The following is an 18068-nucleotide window of genomic DNA, read 5'->3' as shown; positions in this document are numbered from 1 at the left end:
AAAAAAATATATAAACTATATACTACATTAAACATCCTTTTAAAAAATATAAATATATATGTGCCCAATATATGATATGATAAATAGTTCAATAGTACTTTAAAAGCATAAATCTTTTTAAACAGTTTTTTAGCATCCCTTAAAACTTAATACAATATTATCTTAATATTATTTACTTTATATTAATCTAACATGCATTTTTGTGCAATATTTTAATATATGAGAAACATCAAATAAATATATTATATTTATTTATGTAATCATTTGTTTAAACTTTAGTTTCTGTTCACAAATAGTGATTCCAGAGTAACCTTTCGTGGCGAGAAATATTTGTAAAGGCAAAAATAGTGTCATATTCATTTTACTTGTTTGACAGAGTCTGATTGATGTTATACAAGTAGCCCTAAGAGTGATGAATAAATTTGCATTACAAGCATAAACTTTTCTGATTACCACCTTTTATCACGTGATGAGCAAATACGTCATCAAATTGTTCCACCAACTGGCTTTACGTGACAGTTAATTCTCCTCTGTTAGCTTGCACAGCTTGTCACTTGAAAAATGTAAATCTTAATATAGTCGAAACAATTGAGACCGCCATTCCAGTCATTCTATAGTAAGCAGCAATCTACTTTTTAAATATAATTTAAACATGTACGTGCGCAGTGTATATTGGTTATTGTATTCATGCCTCAGGGTTTTACAAATATAGGAGATAGGAAGGGGATGCATTGAAAAGTTAGGAAAACCCTTCTTGGAGATGTTGATAAGAATGGAACAAGGGCTGAAATGGTTCCTCGTGTAACTCGATTAAAAAAATGATCGAGGAATTCCTCTGCCTCGAAGCCTCTTTTAATTTATTTTAAAGCTCATGTCAAGTTCTTTCGCAATTATTTTTTAATGTGACACAACGCGTTTACGTCACCCACAAAGTGGAAGGAGACGCAAGGGGTCAGCAGTGTTTTGATTTGACGGCGTGGGCTGCAAAATGGAAGGGCGCGATGGCAATGACAACGGCGATGAGCAAAGAGAAACAAATAGGAGAAAACGACTCAAAATGTCCAAGGTTTGGGATCATTTCATATTGAAACATAAAGAGAACGTTGTGGCGTGTGTCCATTGCAAGATAAGAGCTGGCATACCACAACTAGGGCCCTATGATTTTCGCGATACAGAAGTCGTGGACGGAATTGCGGAATCCAGTCATAAAAACAGAATTTACAGTTTAACGCGGAATGGCAAAGAATTTGGCAAATTTTGAATGAATTAATCAAAAATAGGTCATTGCACTTACATCAAATCACGGTATGGACTAATATCTGTAAATATTAAGCCGGAAAAGTCTATTTAAATATGAATCCTGCATGTTCTGCATGTCTGTGTTAATGAATGGAGCAGAAGCGCGGCTTCATTCATTACACACACGGAAGCGTGCGTGAAGCTCCGGGGATTTCAGCGTCTGTCATCTCACTAAATAAGGACGTGAACACATGGACAACATCTCCAGAACTGCACTGAGAGTCACTTCAAGAGCATTTGACCGTTTGATTTGAGTAAAGGTTTAACCACACAACATTTCTTCCATGTTTTATTTTTAATGGTAAATCTCTTTTGTTTACCAAAAAATTAAGTTTGCCTAATTTTTTATAATTTAAAGATAAATTAAATGAATGTTTTATGCCTTCATTTGATAACCAGAAATATGCAAATACACAACTGAATTTCCGAGGGGGAAAAACATTTCATAAGGCTATTTTAAGAAAAAAATCTAATAAATTAAGTTGTTTTCATGCATTTAAATAATTATGCATGCAGAATAAGGTAACAATAAACACATAGGGATGGTGAATAAAAAAGAAAACATTTCAGAGATCCCTGTAAATGTTTAAGTTTTATGATTTTAATTAATTAGACATGCTTTTTGATTAATACAACTTAATTTAACCATGAAAAAGGAGTGGAGAAAAATTTTAACAAAAAAAAAAATTTTGAATGCCTCTGAATACTCAGTTGATACTTTTCTTTGAATACTGAACTTTGAATACATGTTATCATGTCCCTAAGCCTATGTGCTCCAATTTGAGTCTTTGTTCATTTTAGTTTGATGGCCATGAACAGGATTTATAAATGCACAGCCATTAACTTACTGTATGATAATGATATTTTAGTTTAGTAATAGATATCAATAATAATTATTTCACCTCTTTTTCCGTAAATCATCACGTATGGACCGATATGTGCGGACAGCTACTTCATGTTCCACTGAGCAAGCAGCTGAGTTCAGAGAGCATTTTAAACGTGAATCTCTTGTTCCAACTTCCTGTCCATGTGTTTTTGCCTCCTAAATGCTACAAGAATGCTACCCTAAATGAATGGCACTTAAATGCACTTAATTCATCTGTCAACTTTGTCATTGTTCACGGTTCAAGTACAGACAGAGAAACAATGGGTAATAATTAAATGTTTATTTTTGATGTATGCATTGCATTCTATGCATTTAAAAAAAAAAAATTCTAAAAAAGGAAACTTAGTCGTTCATTTTAAGAGACCCAAGAGTCTTATTTTCTCTTGCATATTTAATATTGCACTTTAATTAATCAAAAACACATTTTATCTGATTACTCAATTAATCGATGGAATTTTCGGTAGAATACTCGATTAGTAAAATATTTGATAGCTACAGCCCTAAATGGAACACATGCTAACTAGCAAATAATTAAACAAGCCCCGTCTAGTAATTTTCTTCCTGGCCAGAAGATGGCAGTCAATACATAAAGCTCAGAATCACTGGTTGCATTACGGAACGCCAGAGTTGTGTCCGAAACTGCTCCCTATCCACTAGTGCACTATATCGGGTGTCAGCCATTTTGTAGTGCTGTCAGAATTCTGAGTCAACAACTTCATTCCCTACATTCGTCCAATACTTTTTACCAACAATTCAATTTGATTTAGAGTGTACAACCGATGTACACTCGCTGAAGTACTATTTCACACAATCCAAATTCGGTGAACTGGCAAGCAAGTTTTGAATAAGAGATGCCGTGACTTTATTATTTCTGTTTTAACATTTTTCATACATTATTTATATTAAAATATGTTATGTAGGCAATAACTCAGTTTAATATTTTACTAATTTACTGAGGTGGCATCACTGTTAACTAACAAAAATGATAATTTGGTGGATAATTTAAATGTTCGTTAATCGCGTATTCATTCTGATGTAAAATTAACGGTGGCCTGAGGACGCTCTACAACCATCGTACCTGAGCTCAATACGCTGCTTGATCGAGTGTCCAGATATTAAAAATAATAAATACATAACATTATGAACGTGTTAACAGGGGCGCTGCACAAGATCCCGGGCCCTATGCATAGGCAGTCCTAATTACCCATCCCCTCTACCACCCTTAGGAAAAATATATACCACACTTTTCAAGGGCCCTCTCTTCCTTTGGGGCCCTGGTAATCATTACTGGTTTTCCCTCAGTCCAGAGCCCCTGTGTGTTAATGTGTTTATTTTATTTTAGTCACGTGCAGTGTATACGTCACCGTCCGAATCCATTCACTTATTTGTTCACTCCTTTCTGATATAGTGAACTCAACTGTTGTGCACTATATAGGGATTAGTGAATGAGTGAGCGATTTCGAACACAGCTCATGACTCATATGGAACTCAAATAGCAGACAGGAGACTGAAATTACTTATAAGCATATACCATTTAAAAAAATATATCGCCAAAAAAACATTTCTACTAACTAGCTAATAATAATAATATCTTGGCTCTGGATTGACACACATTTAATGTAACATGAAACCAAGATAGTTATTTCAAAATAGTATGTTGTTTTTTAACGTCTTTCCCTCCAATTTTCAGCTTTGGCCTTTTTATTATATGTTGTGCAGTTTAATATTAGGTCTTTGAACCAGGAAGATGTTTATATATATTTATTTGTCTGTCTTGTATTGTGTCAGTTAAGTTTTATAAATCTTACTCTTCAAGGTAAATATTGCCCTCTTGTGGTCATTCAGAATTGCAGAGACCCAAGAGTCTGTAATTTTATAGTCATACAGAGCCAAAACAATAAATAAATCAAATCTGTAAATTGTAAGACCATCCACTGAAAAGCACTTTATAAAAAATGCTTCAATCTTGGAAGCCTGGCAAGTTAGTTAATCTATCAGTGTATTTCAAAGACATGTACTTTTGTCAGTGAAGAATAAAAAAATTCATGAAAATAAAAAAACACATTTGACCATTATGCAGAAACAGAATTGGAAAGAAAGAAAACACATTTTTCTTCACATTAACATACACTTTATTCATATCAAGTATTTTTTGTTGTTGGTTTCATGTTTAATTTTTAGATACAACATTAAATACAGAAGGCACTTACAAATATTGTTAAATTATAGAAACATATTAACAAGGATTAAAAATAATAAGAAAAAAATGATAAGGACCAGAGATAGGGCCACAAAGGCCTTGTACAGTACATCTCAAGTAATATCTACAGAGTGCTAATCTAAGTACAGTATAAAGAGGATTTGTTGTTATTAGTTTAATGCCCCTACCATGTTTTCATACATAATTGCATCATTTGAAAAACAGATAGCATATAATACAATTTTTTTTTTTTGTCACTAGTAAGTGGTTCTTGTATTTTTTAGTTGTGGTTTATTTTAAATGTTAGGCTCTGTGGTTTCGGCACCGAAGGAGTACTGGTACAGCTCAATCAAGCGGTTTGCCTCCCTCTGCCCTGACAACAAAGCACCATGGGTAGTAGAATAGTATTTTCTATGGGTGGCCTCCCCAGCAAACAACACCTGTAGAGGCTTTGGGTAGAAGAAAAGAAAATACAGTTAGCTTGACAAAATATATCTCTTAACAAAAAGAAGTATACTTTAGTTTATTTTATTAAGTATACTTAAGTTCAAGTATGTTTTTAAGTATACTTTATGTAGTAAGTATACAAATATCATTGTTCTAGTAGTATACTTACAATATTATCTATTTCAAAACTCCTTTTTCTAGTATATAAAAGTATACTTTTATGTAAACTTTGAGTAGACAACTAGTTTACCTCTGTTTTAGTTTGTACAGCAATTATACTAAAAGTGAACTTATAGGTATACTGATAGTTTACTAATTAGATACTTGTAGCATTTTTAGTACGCTTTGAAGTATAGTCTCAGTAAACTAGCAGTTAAGTAGCGTTATACTACAATTATACTCGTAAGATCTGTAAACTTTACATCATACTTTAAGTATACACTACTGTGTCCCCATTTGAGAATGTGTATATATTTAGTTATGAATATCTGAATATACAAAACATCAAAAGAAAGAACAGGCTTTGAAGAAAGAGCATCTGCTTGTAAACAAAAAAACATCTTAGTCTAGCTTTATGCTTTAAAAAAAAAAAAAACGGTCTGATGATCATGTTAGATTACTTGTGAAAGCACCTGTTGTTGTTTTTTTTTCGTTTTTTTCTTCAATGTTTCCGTGTTTTGGAAACTCGTTACAGAAGATGTGTAATAGTGCCACCTACCATATAACAATGAAAACAATCTCAGAGCACAAGTAGGCTATAGCTCAAATAAATTTAGACTTTTTCTATTTAAGTCAAGTATACTTAAATGCCATTTTAAGAATAATTCTGAGGAGTACATACAATATAGACTGAAGGTGTACTTTCCTATTTTTTTGTTTAAAATAATTATACTAATAATAGCACACTTAAACTTATTTTTCGTAAGGGATGCTCTGGGGCCCAGTAAGCTATTTTAAGCAGGAGTCTCTATCTTTCTGCTATAGAAAAGTTATTTAACAGTCTCAAGCCTCTTGTTCTTTTTGTGCAGTGTGCTCTAAGGGGTCAGACTGTTCCTTTCAGACCCGTAATTGGCCAGAGCATGTTTGTGTGTGTGTATGTGTGTTTGTTTGGCCCTTATACAACTCAACCTTCTCATCTGACTCAAATTTCAGTCTCAAAGTGCTGCACAGCTCAACATGACACATTTAAAAAAGAAATTGTGCAAGCAAGCCTCCTGCCTGACTTTAGAGCAGTCATGGGATTCTAAAAAGGATTCAAAGGTCTTTGATTAAAATAATCAGAAACAAGTATAAGTTTAATTGGAAGATAAGTTCATGGAAAACAAAAATCATAATTTGCCCACTATTCACTTATTTGCCCACTACATGAAAATGCAACTAAAGAGCGGCGATACTCAAAATATACTTGGCTGTTCCAAAAACATACTGCATAAATTCTGTTACCTAAATTATGTAAAGTGCAAATGCCAATTGTTATGCAAATTTCGCTTTAAAAATGTATTCAACTCAGTGGAAATTTCAACTTACTGGAGCCTTAGTGTTCTTGATATAAGGCAGGGGCTCAGCTAGCTTCTCCACATCTCTGCCGCTGGAGCCCACTCGAGTGAAGGAGTAAGAACCCCGGATATAGGGATTACTGCCCCATGAGGAGCGCATGATGCGCCTTGGTTTTGGAATATTCTGGTTCCCTGTTAGAAACATCAAACTTGAAAACAAATCATACACAAGAACACACAAATCCTTCTTTTTTAAGTGTTATTTGAAGTTTTGTTTTTTTATGCTAATTTATGTTTGTTTTGGTGATGTGTGTTAAGTGGACACGTGTTGGACAAGGGAAGTTAATCTTAAGTCTACTGTCAAATAATGACAGAAATTAGGGTACCTTTCAATTATCAGCGGTAAGGTGTGATCAAATCCAATTTCAGCACACTGATTACTCTATATAGGACTGGGGCAGATGGGAGGGGAACCTGCTGTGGATCTGGATTAAAACAGACTGACCTAGTTAAGAGGCATGCCAGTCTGTTGACATCAACTACACAGAATGTGCACATTGACCTTTATATCTGACTTGTGTTCTGTCATGGAAGGGTTACAGTGGAAGACGAACCAGAGTTGTTTAGAGTAAAATCTTTCACACAACCATGGAAACTTTAGAGTGGATGTCGATACGTTTACCCTAGAGGCCTGACCGGGTCGGAGGTCCTTGTTCTTCCCTTATTTAACAGGTACATACTAGGGATAGCACTGACTAATTGACTAGTCAAACTCAATGGTCTGCCATGATGCTTTAAGTTTGATGTCGACTAGTTGCTGGTCCAATAGAGGGTGCAACAGGATAAGAAATCTTTGAAGGACTTACACATTTACGCTCTGTTTTCAAACAGTTAAAATGACAAATAAATGCATACTCTGAAAGGCTCCAGGAGAAGTGTGATTTAATTACTGGATGCTCGAAATTCAACGGGAGAATGCACATTTTAAACAGCTTATTGTACAGGTAAGGTAATCGCCGTTCTAATCTAATGTGCTGCTGCACTGTAACACACACACATAGACTACAGACAGTAGTGTGTACATCACTTGCAGATTGTGACACAGAATAATTCAGCGTGGAAATGTATAAACACTGTTTTGTGATTTCTCAATAAAATAGCTAAGAAACTGAAAAGTTCAAGCATATATTTCCTAATAACTAGATCCCACAGCTTCACTAGTAGAGAGTCGCTGCCAGGTAGAATTCATTTCACACAATCGCTTTCACTAATGCATTCATATAAATGTAATCTTTACTGTGGTACTTTATCTGTATCTGATTTAGAACGAGCAGAAATGATTTCAAACAGTTAAAATGACAAATAAATGCATACTCGCGGTTGAACAAAGGCCTTCGATCCAATCGATGCATTTTTGTAAGAAAAGTATCCATATTCATTAATAACCACTTTAATCTAGCTTGTGCCAACAGTTCCAGGAGCATGACATATTGACATGACAGTATTGCACATGCGCTGGTGACCCATACGAAAGGAAAATATATTTACCAATATATTTCTTAAAATATATTGTCATATATTGTAATATATTATTTTCCCTTTTTATTTCCTAATATATTATATATTTGAATACATTTAATAATATATTAATGAAACATATATTATATAATATATTGCAAAATATACAAATGATTGCCACTTTCAATATATTGCAATATATTGAAAAAAATAAATATATAAAAGAATATATGCCTAATATATTACATGATATTTTCCAATATACTGCAATATATTTTTGTTTCATAAGGGGAGTCTCGTGAAAAACCAACGTTTCTATAAAGGATCAAAAGAAGGAAAACCAGCCTCCTCTTGGCTTATATCAAAATCTTTCGACATTCTTCTTTACAAATCCTTGTTTTGTACTTCTAATTAGTGACCATTGTTTATTTTTTATCTCTCTTCTGTGTTTCCGTGTGGGTCACTTCTGAGTATGCGCAAAGCTGACCTCATACGTAATTCCCCTGGAAATGCTTCCATTTACAACTGTGAGCACAAGCTAAATTCAAGTGATTTGTTAAGTTTTGAATATGGACATTTTTCTTACAAAAATGCATCGATTCGCTACAGAAGGCCTTTGTTCAACCCCAGAGCCATGTGAGACTTTTTTTATGTAAGGGTGATTTTTATTTCAGGTCTTTTGGACTGAAGCAATGCAACACCTGCTGACTGAAATGACAGAGTTGATGATTTTTAAGGTCAAATATTTATATGCGATTAAAATGCGATTAATTTCGATTAATTAATTACAAAGTAATCGAGTCCCGGCCCTAGTTTTTTTATACCCTTATAATACAGCAGTTCAAACAGGATACAGTGTTACTCTTGGCGCATGTGCTCACCTGTAAACTGACGCAGTAGTTCGGTGCATATCTCCGCTACAGTCTCGTCGTCACACTTTTCCATAAGAAGGGCCTCTTCTCCACAGATCCACCCACTCAGCATGTGGCCATAGCGTTCGGGCGGATACAGCACATCAAAGCTGCAGATCTTTCTGTACCACAGCTCTTCTGGGTATGCCTGGCTCTCCAGTTGTGCCTCGTCCTCCCACACAAACTGAATGCTGTTGCACTCGGGGCTCCAGAAAGGCTCTGCAAACTCCAGAAAGATCTTGTCGGTAGTACTAATGCCCAGTTTCTGGATGGCCTGTGCCTTATCTAGTGGCAGTCCTGGGGAGAAGAGAGTCTCGTGAGCTTTCTTCAGCACCCCAAGAGAGGCCGTTATGATCACATGGTCTGCCAGCAGACACTCGCCATCTTCACACTCCACACAGACCGGAGAAGGGCTGGGTCGTTGGTCCTGGTTATGGTCAGCCTGGTCAACAATTTCATCTGTATCATGGGAGCTGCAGTTCCAGTGGATACGGCGGACAGGCTTGCTGAGGTGGAGGACACGACTTGGGATGTCCTGAGCCAGGATGTCAATGACTTTAATGAAACCAGCGGGAATGACATGGTGAGCGCCGGGAATTTCGGTCCACTCACCAAACTCACTTAGAGACACTTCATCCATGCTGGGGGAACTGCTTTCACAGCTCTCCACCTGAGGCACAAACAAAGATGTTAAGAAAATAAGAAGTTATGCGTAAACCTACCAGAATATTGATGTTAAGGTGCTTATTGGCATTAAAACTGAAGTCTACTGAGTCCAGTGTTGCCAAGTAGTAATTGTGTTACTATAATACAATTGCCATGGGTTGTCTTTCAAATCCGCAGGTTTAAGCGACCACCATAATGTTTTAAATGTGCAATATGCACAAATTGCATATTTTACCCAGGGGCAGCGCCAGATAATTTTTTTACGCGAGTGCTGGGAGGGTGCTAGATCAATGACAGGGCAATCTGGGCAACTAATAGTAAATATGACCAAAACAGGTTGTTATTGCATTTCACAGAATACAGAGGCCAAGCGCTCCGTCTGTTATGCCATTTTGCAAACGCATGGCGGTCCATTCCGGGCATTTCGGAATGGTTGAAGAATGTTATAGAGGACGGCTACGCGCTTCAGTTTTGGTGCAGACCACCCCGGTGTTGGCCTTTTGGAAGGTATGTTAATTTAGTGTACATGTACTCAGTACTTGGTAGGGGCTCCTTTTGCTTTTAATTACTACCTCAAGTCAGCCTGGCATGGAGGTGGTCAGTTTGTGGCACTACTGAGGTGGTATGGAAGCCCAGGTTTCTTTGACAGTGGCATTCAGCATCTGCATTTTTTGGTCTCTTGTTTCTCATTTTCCTCTTGACAATAGCCCATAGATTCTCTGTGGGGTTCAGGTCTGGTGAGTTTGCTGGCCAGTCAAGCACACCAAAATCATGATCATTTAACCAACTTTTGGTGCTTTTGGCAGTGTGGGTAGGAGCCAAATCCTGCTGGAAAATGAAATTAGCATCTTTAAAAAGCTGGTCAGCAGAAGGAATCATGAAGTGCTCCAAAATGTCTTGGTAAATGGTTGCAGGGATTTGGTTTTCAAAAAACCCAATGAAAAACACAGGCAGATGACATTGCACCCCAAATCATCAAAAACTGTGGAAACTTTACACTGGACTTCAAGCAACTTGGGCTATGAGCTTCTCCACCCTTCCTCCAGACTCTAGGACCTTGGTTTCCAAATGAAATACAAAACTTTCTATAATATGAAAAAAGGACTTTGGACCAATGGCAACAGTCCATTTCTCATTCTCCTTAGCCCAGATAAGATGCCTCTGATGTTGTCTGTGGTACAGGAGTGGCTTAACAAGAGGAATATGACAACTGTAGCCAAATTCCTTGACACTTCTGTGTTTGGTGGCTCTTGATGCCTTGACCCCAGCCTCAGTCCATTCCTTGTGAAGTTCTCTAAAATTCTTGAATCCAGTTTACTTGACAATCCTCTGCGAAGGCTGCGATTCTCTGGGTTGGTTGTGCATCTTTTTCTTCCACACTTTTTCATTCCACTCAACTTTCTGTTAACATGCTTGGATACAGCACTCAATTTCTTTGACAATTTCTTTGCCCAACCCGCAGGTTACCCGTGGGTCCGCGGGTTATGAGATGAGCCACGCATCACTAATGAGGGCTGCCGCACCACCTCGGTCTGCTTTATATGCACCCCCTCCAGAGATGGCTGAAAACACAGTTCAGAGAAGAGCTTGGAAAACGAGCCATACCCGCGTTGTGCTCGTTGCAGGTGCTTGAACATGCTGAAACCATGGCAGAACCCCAACCTGTACCAGTGTGGTGCCCAGCTGGGTCTGGTCACGCAGTGGAAAGTGGTCACGACGGACGCACTGACAACAGGCTGGGGAGCTCATTGTGACAGGGTACAAGCATTGGTCTACTGGAGAAAAAGTGGCACATCAATCGCCTCAAACTGAGAGAGGTCTTTCTGGCTCTTCGGAGATTCCTCACACAAGTCTGGGGCATCACGTGTTGATTTACACAGACAAGATGTCATAGGTTACGTACATAAACTGCCAGGGCGGGGTACACTTGAAAGCCCTTTACGAACAGGAAACATACCTTTAACTGTGCGCCAATCACCATCTGCTTTCCATTCGGGCAGGGCATAGCCCTGGCTGCCTGAACAGCGGCATGGATATACTATCGAGCGACGTGATACCTCATGGATAATGGAGACTGAACCACAGGACAGTAAGACTGATCTGGGAAAGGTTCAGAAAGGCAGAGGTGGATTTATTTGTGACAGAGGTGAACGTGTACTGCCCTCTGTTCTTCTATCCATCACGCTCTCCCCTGGGCAGGGACACACTCACGATGCTGTGGCCAAAGGCCCGACTGTATACTTTTTCCCTGTTGAAGATTTTGTCACAGGTGCTGCACAAGATCAGAAAGGAGAGGGTGTCAGTGTTGTTAATGGCTCTGTACTGGCCGAACAGGCCTTGGTTTCCCAAAACTATTGGAGATATTAACAGCTTCTCCATGGCTGATTCTGCTTAGGCGTTACCTGCTATTACACGTGGGTGGCTCGATATGGCAACCCAACCCTGAATGGTGGAAACTTCATATGAAGATGGAGTGTGGGAACCAGTAAATTCAGGCTCATGGTCTTGCCGCAATATGTAGCAGCAGGGCTCCACCTCTATTTGCTGTCTTGACTGGGATTGACCAGTGAGAGTTGCAACTTTACTGGCATTGTGCAACAAGATTTCAAGGTTTAGGAAGGAAGAGAAGCCCCAAAGCGTCAGCTTCTGATGCCATGTCAAGTTCCCATCTCTCAGGGAACTGAGGTCACGACATTAACCAAAGAAGTTATGCATGTGTAATGAGTCAAATGTTTTTATTGTATTTCATTTTTTATGGGGGTGCTTTGATTTTTCTTGGGGGTGCTGGAGCACCTTCTAGCTCCTCCCAAGCGCCACCCATGATTTTACCCCCTGGAACGCGATTGGGATAGTTTTTTGCTAGTTTTGAGTAATTGGGCGGCAACCCTGGCAACCTTGACTGACTCTGATAAAGTGACCATTCGTGAATAGCCTTGCAGAAGCATTTGCATTTGCATTTACTGTTGTTTTTACATAGTAAATGCATGAACTCTGCTAAACACCACATTTACTCTTTACAGTTCCAAACTATACTGCTGTAAACAAACACAGGCAGTCCAGCAGACATATAGCCAGCTCAGTGCTGGTTCGACCCTTCCTCCCATAATCTCTAGCAATACAGGAAGGTTGAAATTCAACGTCTGTCCTACTTTTACCTCAGTAATCCAGAGATTTTATTACTATCAGAATTTCTGAGAATAGCCTGAGTGACAAACAGTACTGTGTGATGTTTACAAAGAGGTTTAATTATTCCTGAATTGTAAATACAAGCCCATTGTGAGTCTAGGTCAAAGTGTGAGAAATTATTAAAACAGTGCTATGTTTTTAATCCACAGCTCTGTGGGCGGAAGTCTTCAATTTTGTATTTTGCAACAGAAACTCAGTTGCAACAAAGTGGGAAGGCAGTGAGCTTGACGTCACTGTTGTCTTACAAAGGTGAGGACACATGTTTGATGTTGTCATAGAGTTGTAGTAAATCTGCTCATGACATGAACTCAGCTATTTCCGGTTGTGGCTTGTTACGGAGATGACAAACATGATGCCACACCTATAATTTCAAAATCAGGTCTACAGAGATATATCCTGATTTTTAACTATTCTGTGACTAAACAAACCATGATTTTATTTTGAAAGGTGCCCTGCCCACCTTGAGGTACTGTTGTAGCATAGATAACTTGAGTTTCTTGGTGCCTTCTGAGTCATAGGGATCTAGCATGATCTTCTTGCGCACCACATCTCGTGTGAAGATCCCAACACTGTTTTGACTCTCGGCTCCCACAGGCTTTCCATTCTGGAAGAACTCCTGAGTCAGCTCGTACACCTGCACAAAGGAGGTTGTTTAACGCTGTTAAAAGAGAAATTGTAGAGTCATCAGATCATGAAGCTATCCTTACCACAAACAAGAGTTTAATTGTGTTAGTTACTGAGTTAGAGGGACAAAGGCTCACTCTGAGAACAGCAGCACAGGATGAGGTAACAACCACAAAATAGATTACTTTTACTCTGGCATCTTTGAGCTTGAAGTGAAAAATGCTTTCTCTGACAAAAAAAATTAAATAAAAAATACTTCTTCATATGAGTCACAACATTTTGCAGTTTCAGTAGAATGTAGGCTATACCAAAAGGCTCTTGCATAAAACCAGAAACTCAGCTTTCTTCCATCACCTCATTGTACAGGTCACTGAACTCCTCCACCAAATCCTTTGGGATCCGCTTGCCGTTGTTGGTCTGGTAGTGGGCCACACCATTCTTGGCATAGAGGCTAATGCGGCCCACACTCCTCTCCTCCTCTGTAGTGTGCTCCAGCAGCCCATTGTCCTCAGCCAGGTGGTAGATGGGGTTCCCATTTGCCCCATGGATCCAGGTTGCTCCAAGTTCCAAAGTTGTTTTACCTGTAGAGAAAGTGAGATAGCACCTTGAAAGGGCACATTTTTTGAAGGTTAAGGATGAAGTAATAAAAAGGATGCTATCATGAGGAGACCATTGTCTTACCGTGCTGAATGCTTTGCACTCTGCCTCCAATACGGTCTGAGGCCTCTAGCACCGTAACATTGGTGAAGCCGTTCTCCAAAAGGGTTTTGGTGGTGGCAAGGCCGGCCAAGCCCGCGCCAATTACTACTATTCGGGGTTGTCGATGTCTGTGTAAGGCACTACTAAGAGGATCATCAGTGCTGTCTGAAGATATTTCACAACTTTGCATGCCGTCCAAACTCTTCTTCTAGGGAATCTGGGGAGAGGTGAGATGGGAAGAAGCTATTAGAGTAAACACCAAGCCCTCCAGCAAGACAAATAACAGAGATTATTCACCGAAAGGAGGAAAAGAACACATCAAAGATACAGAACATTTTATACTTTACATCTTTCACCACGTGGTTGTAGGAATGACTGCAACACAGTCCCTTTTCAAGCCATAACCTTAAATAACACCAATATAAAAATAAGGTTTCTTATCTGCAACCTCATGTTGAGAGTGTTTATATCAACACTGCAGTGTTGAACAAGAAGAAAAAGAAAGCAAAAAGGCCGGAAGTGTGAATTTGTGTCTTTAGATGGGTCAAGTCTTCAAATGAGAATCAGTATGGAACAGGGCAACACACTTGCAACAACATAATGGAGATAATCAAACTGAGATGACCACAAGGAAATTAATGTGCTCTTCACATTTCCATTGAGCCTTTTCAGGCAAGGTCTTCACATAAACACACCAGCTTATGTGTGTGACAGCCACAAGGAAAACATGCACCTGATGTTGGAAAGACCTCATAAAAGGCGAATATTGTTATGGATACAGGATGTTATCATGGTAAACTAAACTGATTTTTTTCCTTTCATCAAAGTGAAAGAACAATGTTCTCTTCTTTACGCACACACTCTGTATCTGTCAACATTGTTATTGTACCCCGTAGGAATAGCCACACACATTCAATGAGGAAGAGATCGACATCTGTGAATGAATATGATTTAAATGAATTAGGTTGTGGCTACTATGCTCTCAGTACAAATCACAATAAGATCCTGTTGGGAGTTTGCCCAGGCCAAATTCATTAACACAGTCTGTTATCAGACTGTGGAGAGGACAGGAAGGGCTGCTCTGATGCACAGTGACATTCAGAAAGTTTATTATGAACACTAGAAGGAGCTTGCTTGGTGGCTGCATTGTATCTGTTAAGAATGGGTCGTTTCCTTCTTGAGAATTCTGAGCATGTGACTTCAAATGACTTAAGCCACATCAGCAGATTTCAAATATGGCTGAACTAAAAACTTTAGATGGTTTGTTAAATTTGTTGATTGATTTACTGAACATCATTTTCCAAAGATAATTGATTCACCAAGCAAAAACAACCAGTGTCAGGGCAAAATAGCAAAACATGAAACCTTATCCTATAACGTGAAGTAATATGTATGTAATAAGGATTAGGTAAACACATAATATTTTGTTACAATGAAGTGCTGGAAGCATGAAGCATAGAAATATCTACAGTAACTAAGCTTGTGAATATGTGTTGCTGATCTTCATTGACCTCCTGTTGAACTAAGAGAAGCAGTTTATCGATGACTCACAACCAGAAACTCCTATAGAAAGGATGCTTTACAGTGAGGTGGAGAGGTTATTTGATAGGGTCCTGAAATGGAAAGGCATGGATAAACTCAACTGCAACTACTGGTTCTAACTCCATATGTACAGTGTTTAACAGACCCACATCTCTGATATAACTAGTGCTCTCTACATCGTGAAACACATCAGAAGTTGCTGAAGGCATTACAAACAGCTGTACCAGATAAAACATAACTACAGACATTTTCCTTTTTTCAACACAGTAGTTATGGTTGAGAGAGTTTGTGTACGAAACATTGTATGCATGAAAGGTCCTTGCCTTGTGGTACATCTGGTTTCAAGGCAGAAGCAGAAGGTCATATCTTGTGAAGTTAGGATGAAGCCATAACGGAAAATAAGATAAGACATGGTTTAAATTGTTCCAGTCCATGGATTTTACATTAGATGACTCATATAAGGCTGTCTTTTAAACCTTTTTTTTTTCTTAGGTTCATTAGGTTTAATGTTGAGGATGTTTTGCCCCTTTTCTACCAACAGGGTACTAGGGTTGGCGACCAACGTAGAACACAAGAAAGTTTTCAAAACAACAGCAAATCGGGCAAAACTAACACAAAATGACCCTAGACTGCTGATCCAGAGACATTGCTTAACATAAAAAGAGAACTCATATATTTTGAAATTCTCCTATTTGAGCAACCTCAAATCACACAACTCTGACATCACTGTGGCTCAAATATATATATATATATATATATATATATATATATATATATTTATTTATTATTATTTTTATTTTTTTTTATCAATGGATTTTAAGGGTGTTATCCTTGTAGGAGGATAATAACAACACAAGGTCCCGGCACCTCACTTGCCACAGATTAAGGGTGGGTTTTTGGGATGCATACACTCTTCACAACCTACATCCTCTAGAATTACACCCCCAACCCCCCCCCCCCCCCCCCCCCCAATCTCACATTGTAGGAAAAAGGCTGTATGAGCGCTGTGTAGTTTTCCCCTCATCCCTTCCCATCAGCATACTCTCTTTTTAAAAGCAGACTTGAAACTATTATACAGTCCCATATTTAACACCTACAGTCAAAATACAAAAAAAAAAAAAAAAAAACAGGTCAGGCACTGAATATTTGCAGAAGATAACCTTCACGAAGCTGGCAGAGAAATATATTTCCTGGTGGGATACAATCTTGTAGCTACAGGAAAGGATTTGATCTATACAAATTAATCTATATTAGCCTATTGCTGTTACGCTCATTTTAAAATCCAAACAAAAGGGACTGTGTGCATAAAAGCAAGAAGCACCTGGGTCATTTGAGTAAAGATAAGCGAAGTTTGGTTGCTGATAAAGTAGCAGCACAAAGTGCGTTCAGTGGAATCAGCGCTGCCACGTAACTAACGTTACACTGTCACGGGCGAGTGATAAGAAATAAACCTCAACCTAGAATATTTACCAAATATCCTTTTCATGAAATCGACCATAACCTATTTTCTGTAACCCTTTTTTAGATAACTGGACATTTAAGTCGTAATTTATGTGTCAGCGCATTATTAGATGCACATTAATGAAAACTGAATTGTAACACTGTCCTTTCGAGAAAAATAACGGGGTTAAAAAAAAAAAAAAAAAAAAAAAAAAAAAAAAAAACGAAAAAGACGGAGAAACATCTTCTGTCCGATATGAGAACACGGATCAGTCATGAGTCAGTTTTGTATACGATTTTGTTTGGAATGACCGTATCTCCGTTAACAGCCCACATCATTAGAAACGCGCAGTACTGTAGCAGTGAAAACACACACAAATCATCTTTTGATATCCATCTATGTAGCATGGCTTTTACCTGACTTTGTCGTCTTCAGCGTAAAGCGGAGAGCGATCCACTGTTCTTTGTATATTCGAAGGCAGCGTCTCGCTTTGTGTTTATGTGTCTTGAAACCAGAAGCAGCCAGTTTAGACGATGCCGCTGCCTCCTCGCTGAATAAATATGAGGAACCGTGACGTGACGTACCGCCACGAAACCGGCGCTCGAGCGAGTCCTTGCGTGACTCACTGTTTGACATGGGGCGTTTGAAGTAAACGCAAAGCCCACCCTCTTATAGACTGGTAATGAGAGAGTAGAGCTTGTTTTGTTCAGTCTTTTTAGATTACGGCGAAAGCCTATCCTTAAGCAAACAAATAAATGCATGGTTGGTTGAACGAATGTATCAATCAATATTTCAAAGTGTCTACACAAGCTGCACAAATACTTTCAAGTCGTTATAGCAATAGGATAAGCTGCATATTAACCTGCATCCATGGCATTGCTTAACAGATTAGTTCATGTACATTAATTAATGACAAGACTATCTTTATTCAGGAAAAATAAACGCAATTCAAATTAATAGGTAACTACTGTTTTGGTTTGTTAATTTGAGTATTTTTGTGAAGCTAATAACAAAAAATAATAAAATAACAAAAATATTGATATTCATAACTCTAAGTTAAAATTATACCTTTTACCTTGAATTTAACATGTTTCCAAGGTGCAAGGATTTATTTACTTACTTATTTTTATTTTTGTTTATATCACTATTTATT

At 38.2% G+C, this 18068-nt stretch overlaps 1 protein-coding gene across 1 annotated transcript; it reads right to left on the bottom strand.

Moving 5' to 3' along the window:
• Positions 1-4661: 4661 nt before the first annotated feature.
• LOC113081902 (spermine oxidase-like) lies at positions 4662-17522 on the bottom strand. Its single transcript, XM_026253802.1, has 7 exons — positions 17332-17522; positions 13915-14149; positions 13588-13814; positions 13070-13243; positions 8728-9427; positions 6360-6520; positions 4662-4834 (listed from the first exon to the last, which is right to left on the bottom strand). Exons 2-7 carry the CDS (start codon positions 14120-14122, stop codon positions 4682-4684), a joined length of 1623 nt encoding a protein of 540 aa, XP_026109587.1. The 5' UTR covers positions 14123-14149; positions 17332-17522; the 3' UTR covers positions 4662-4681.
• Positions 17523-18068: the final 546 nt, after the last annotated feature.

This window comes from Carassius auratus, unplaced genomic scaffold (genome assembly GCF_003368295.1).
Source record: "Carassius auratus strain Wakin unplaced genomic scaffold, ASM336829v1 scaf_tig00035252, whole genome shotgun sequence".
Taxonomy (NCBI): domain Eukaryota; kingdom Metazoa; phylum Chordata; class Actinopteri; order Cypriniformes; family Cyprinidae; genus Carassius; species Carassius auratus.
This window is presented reverse-complemented; position numbering and strand designations above follow the sequence as displayed.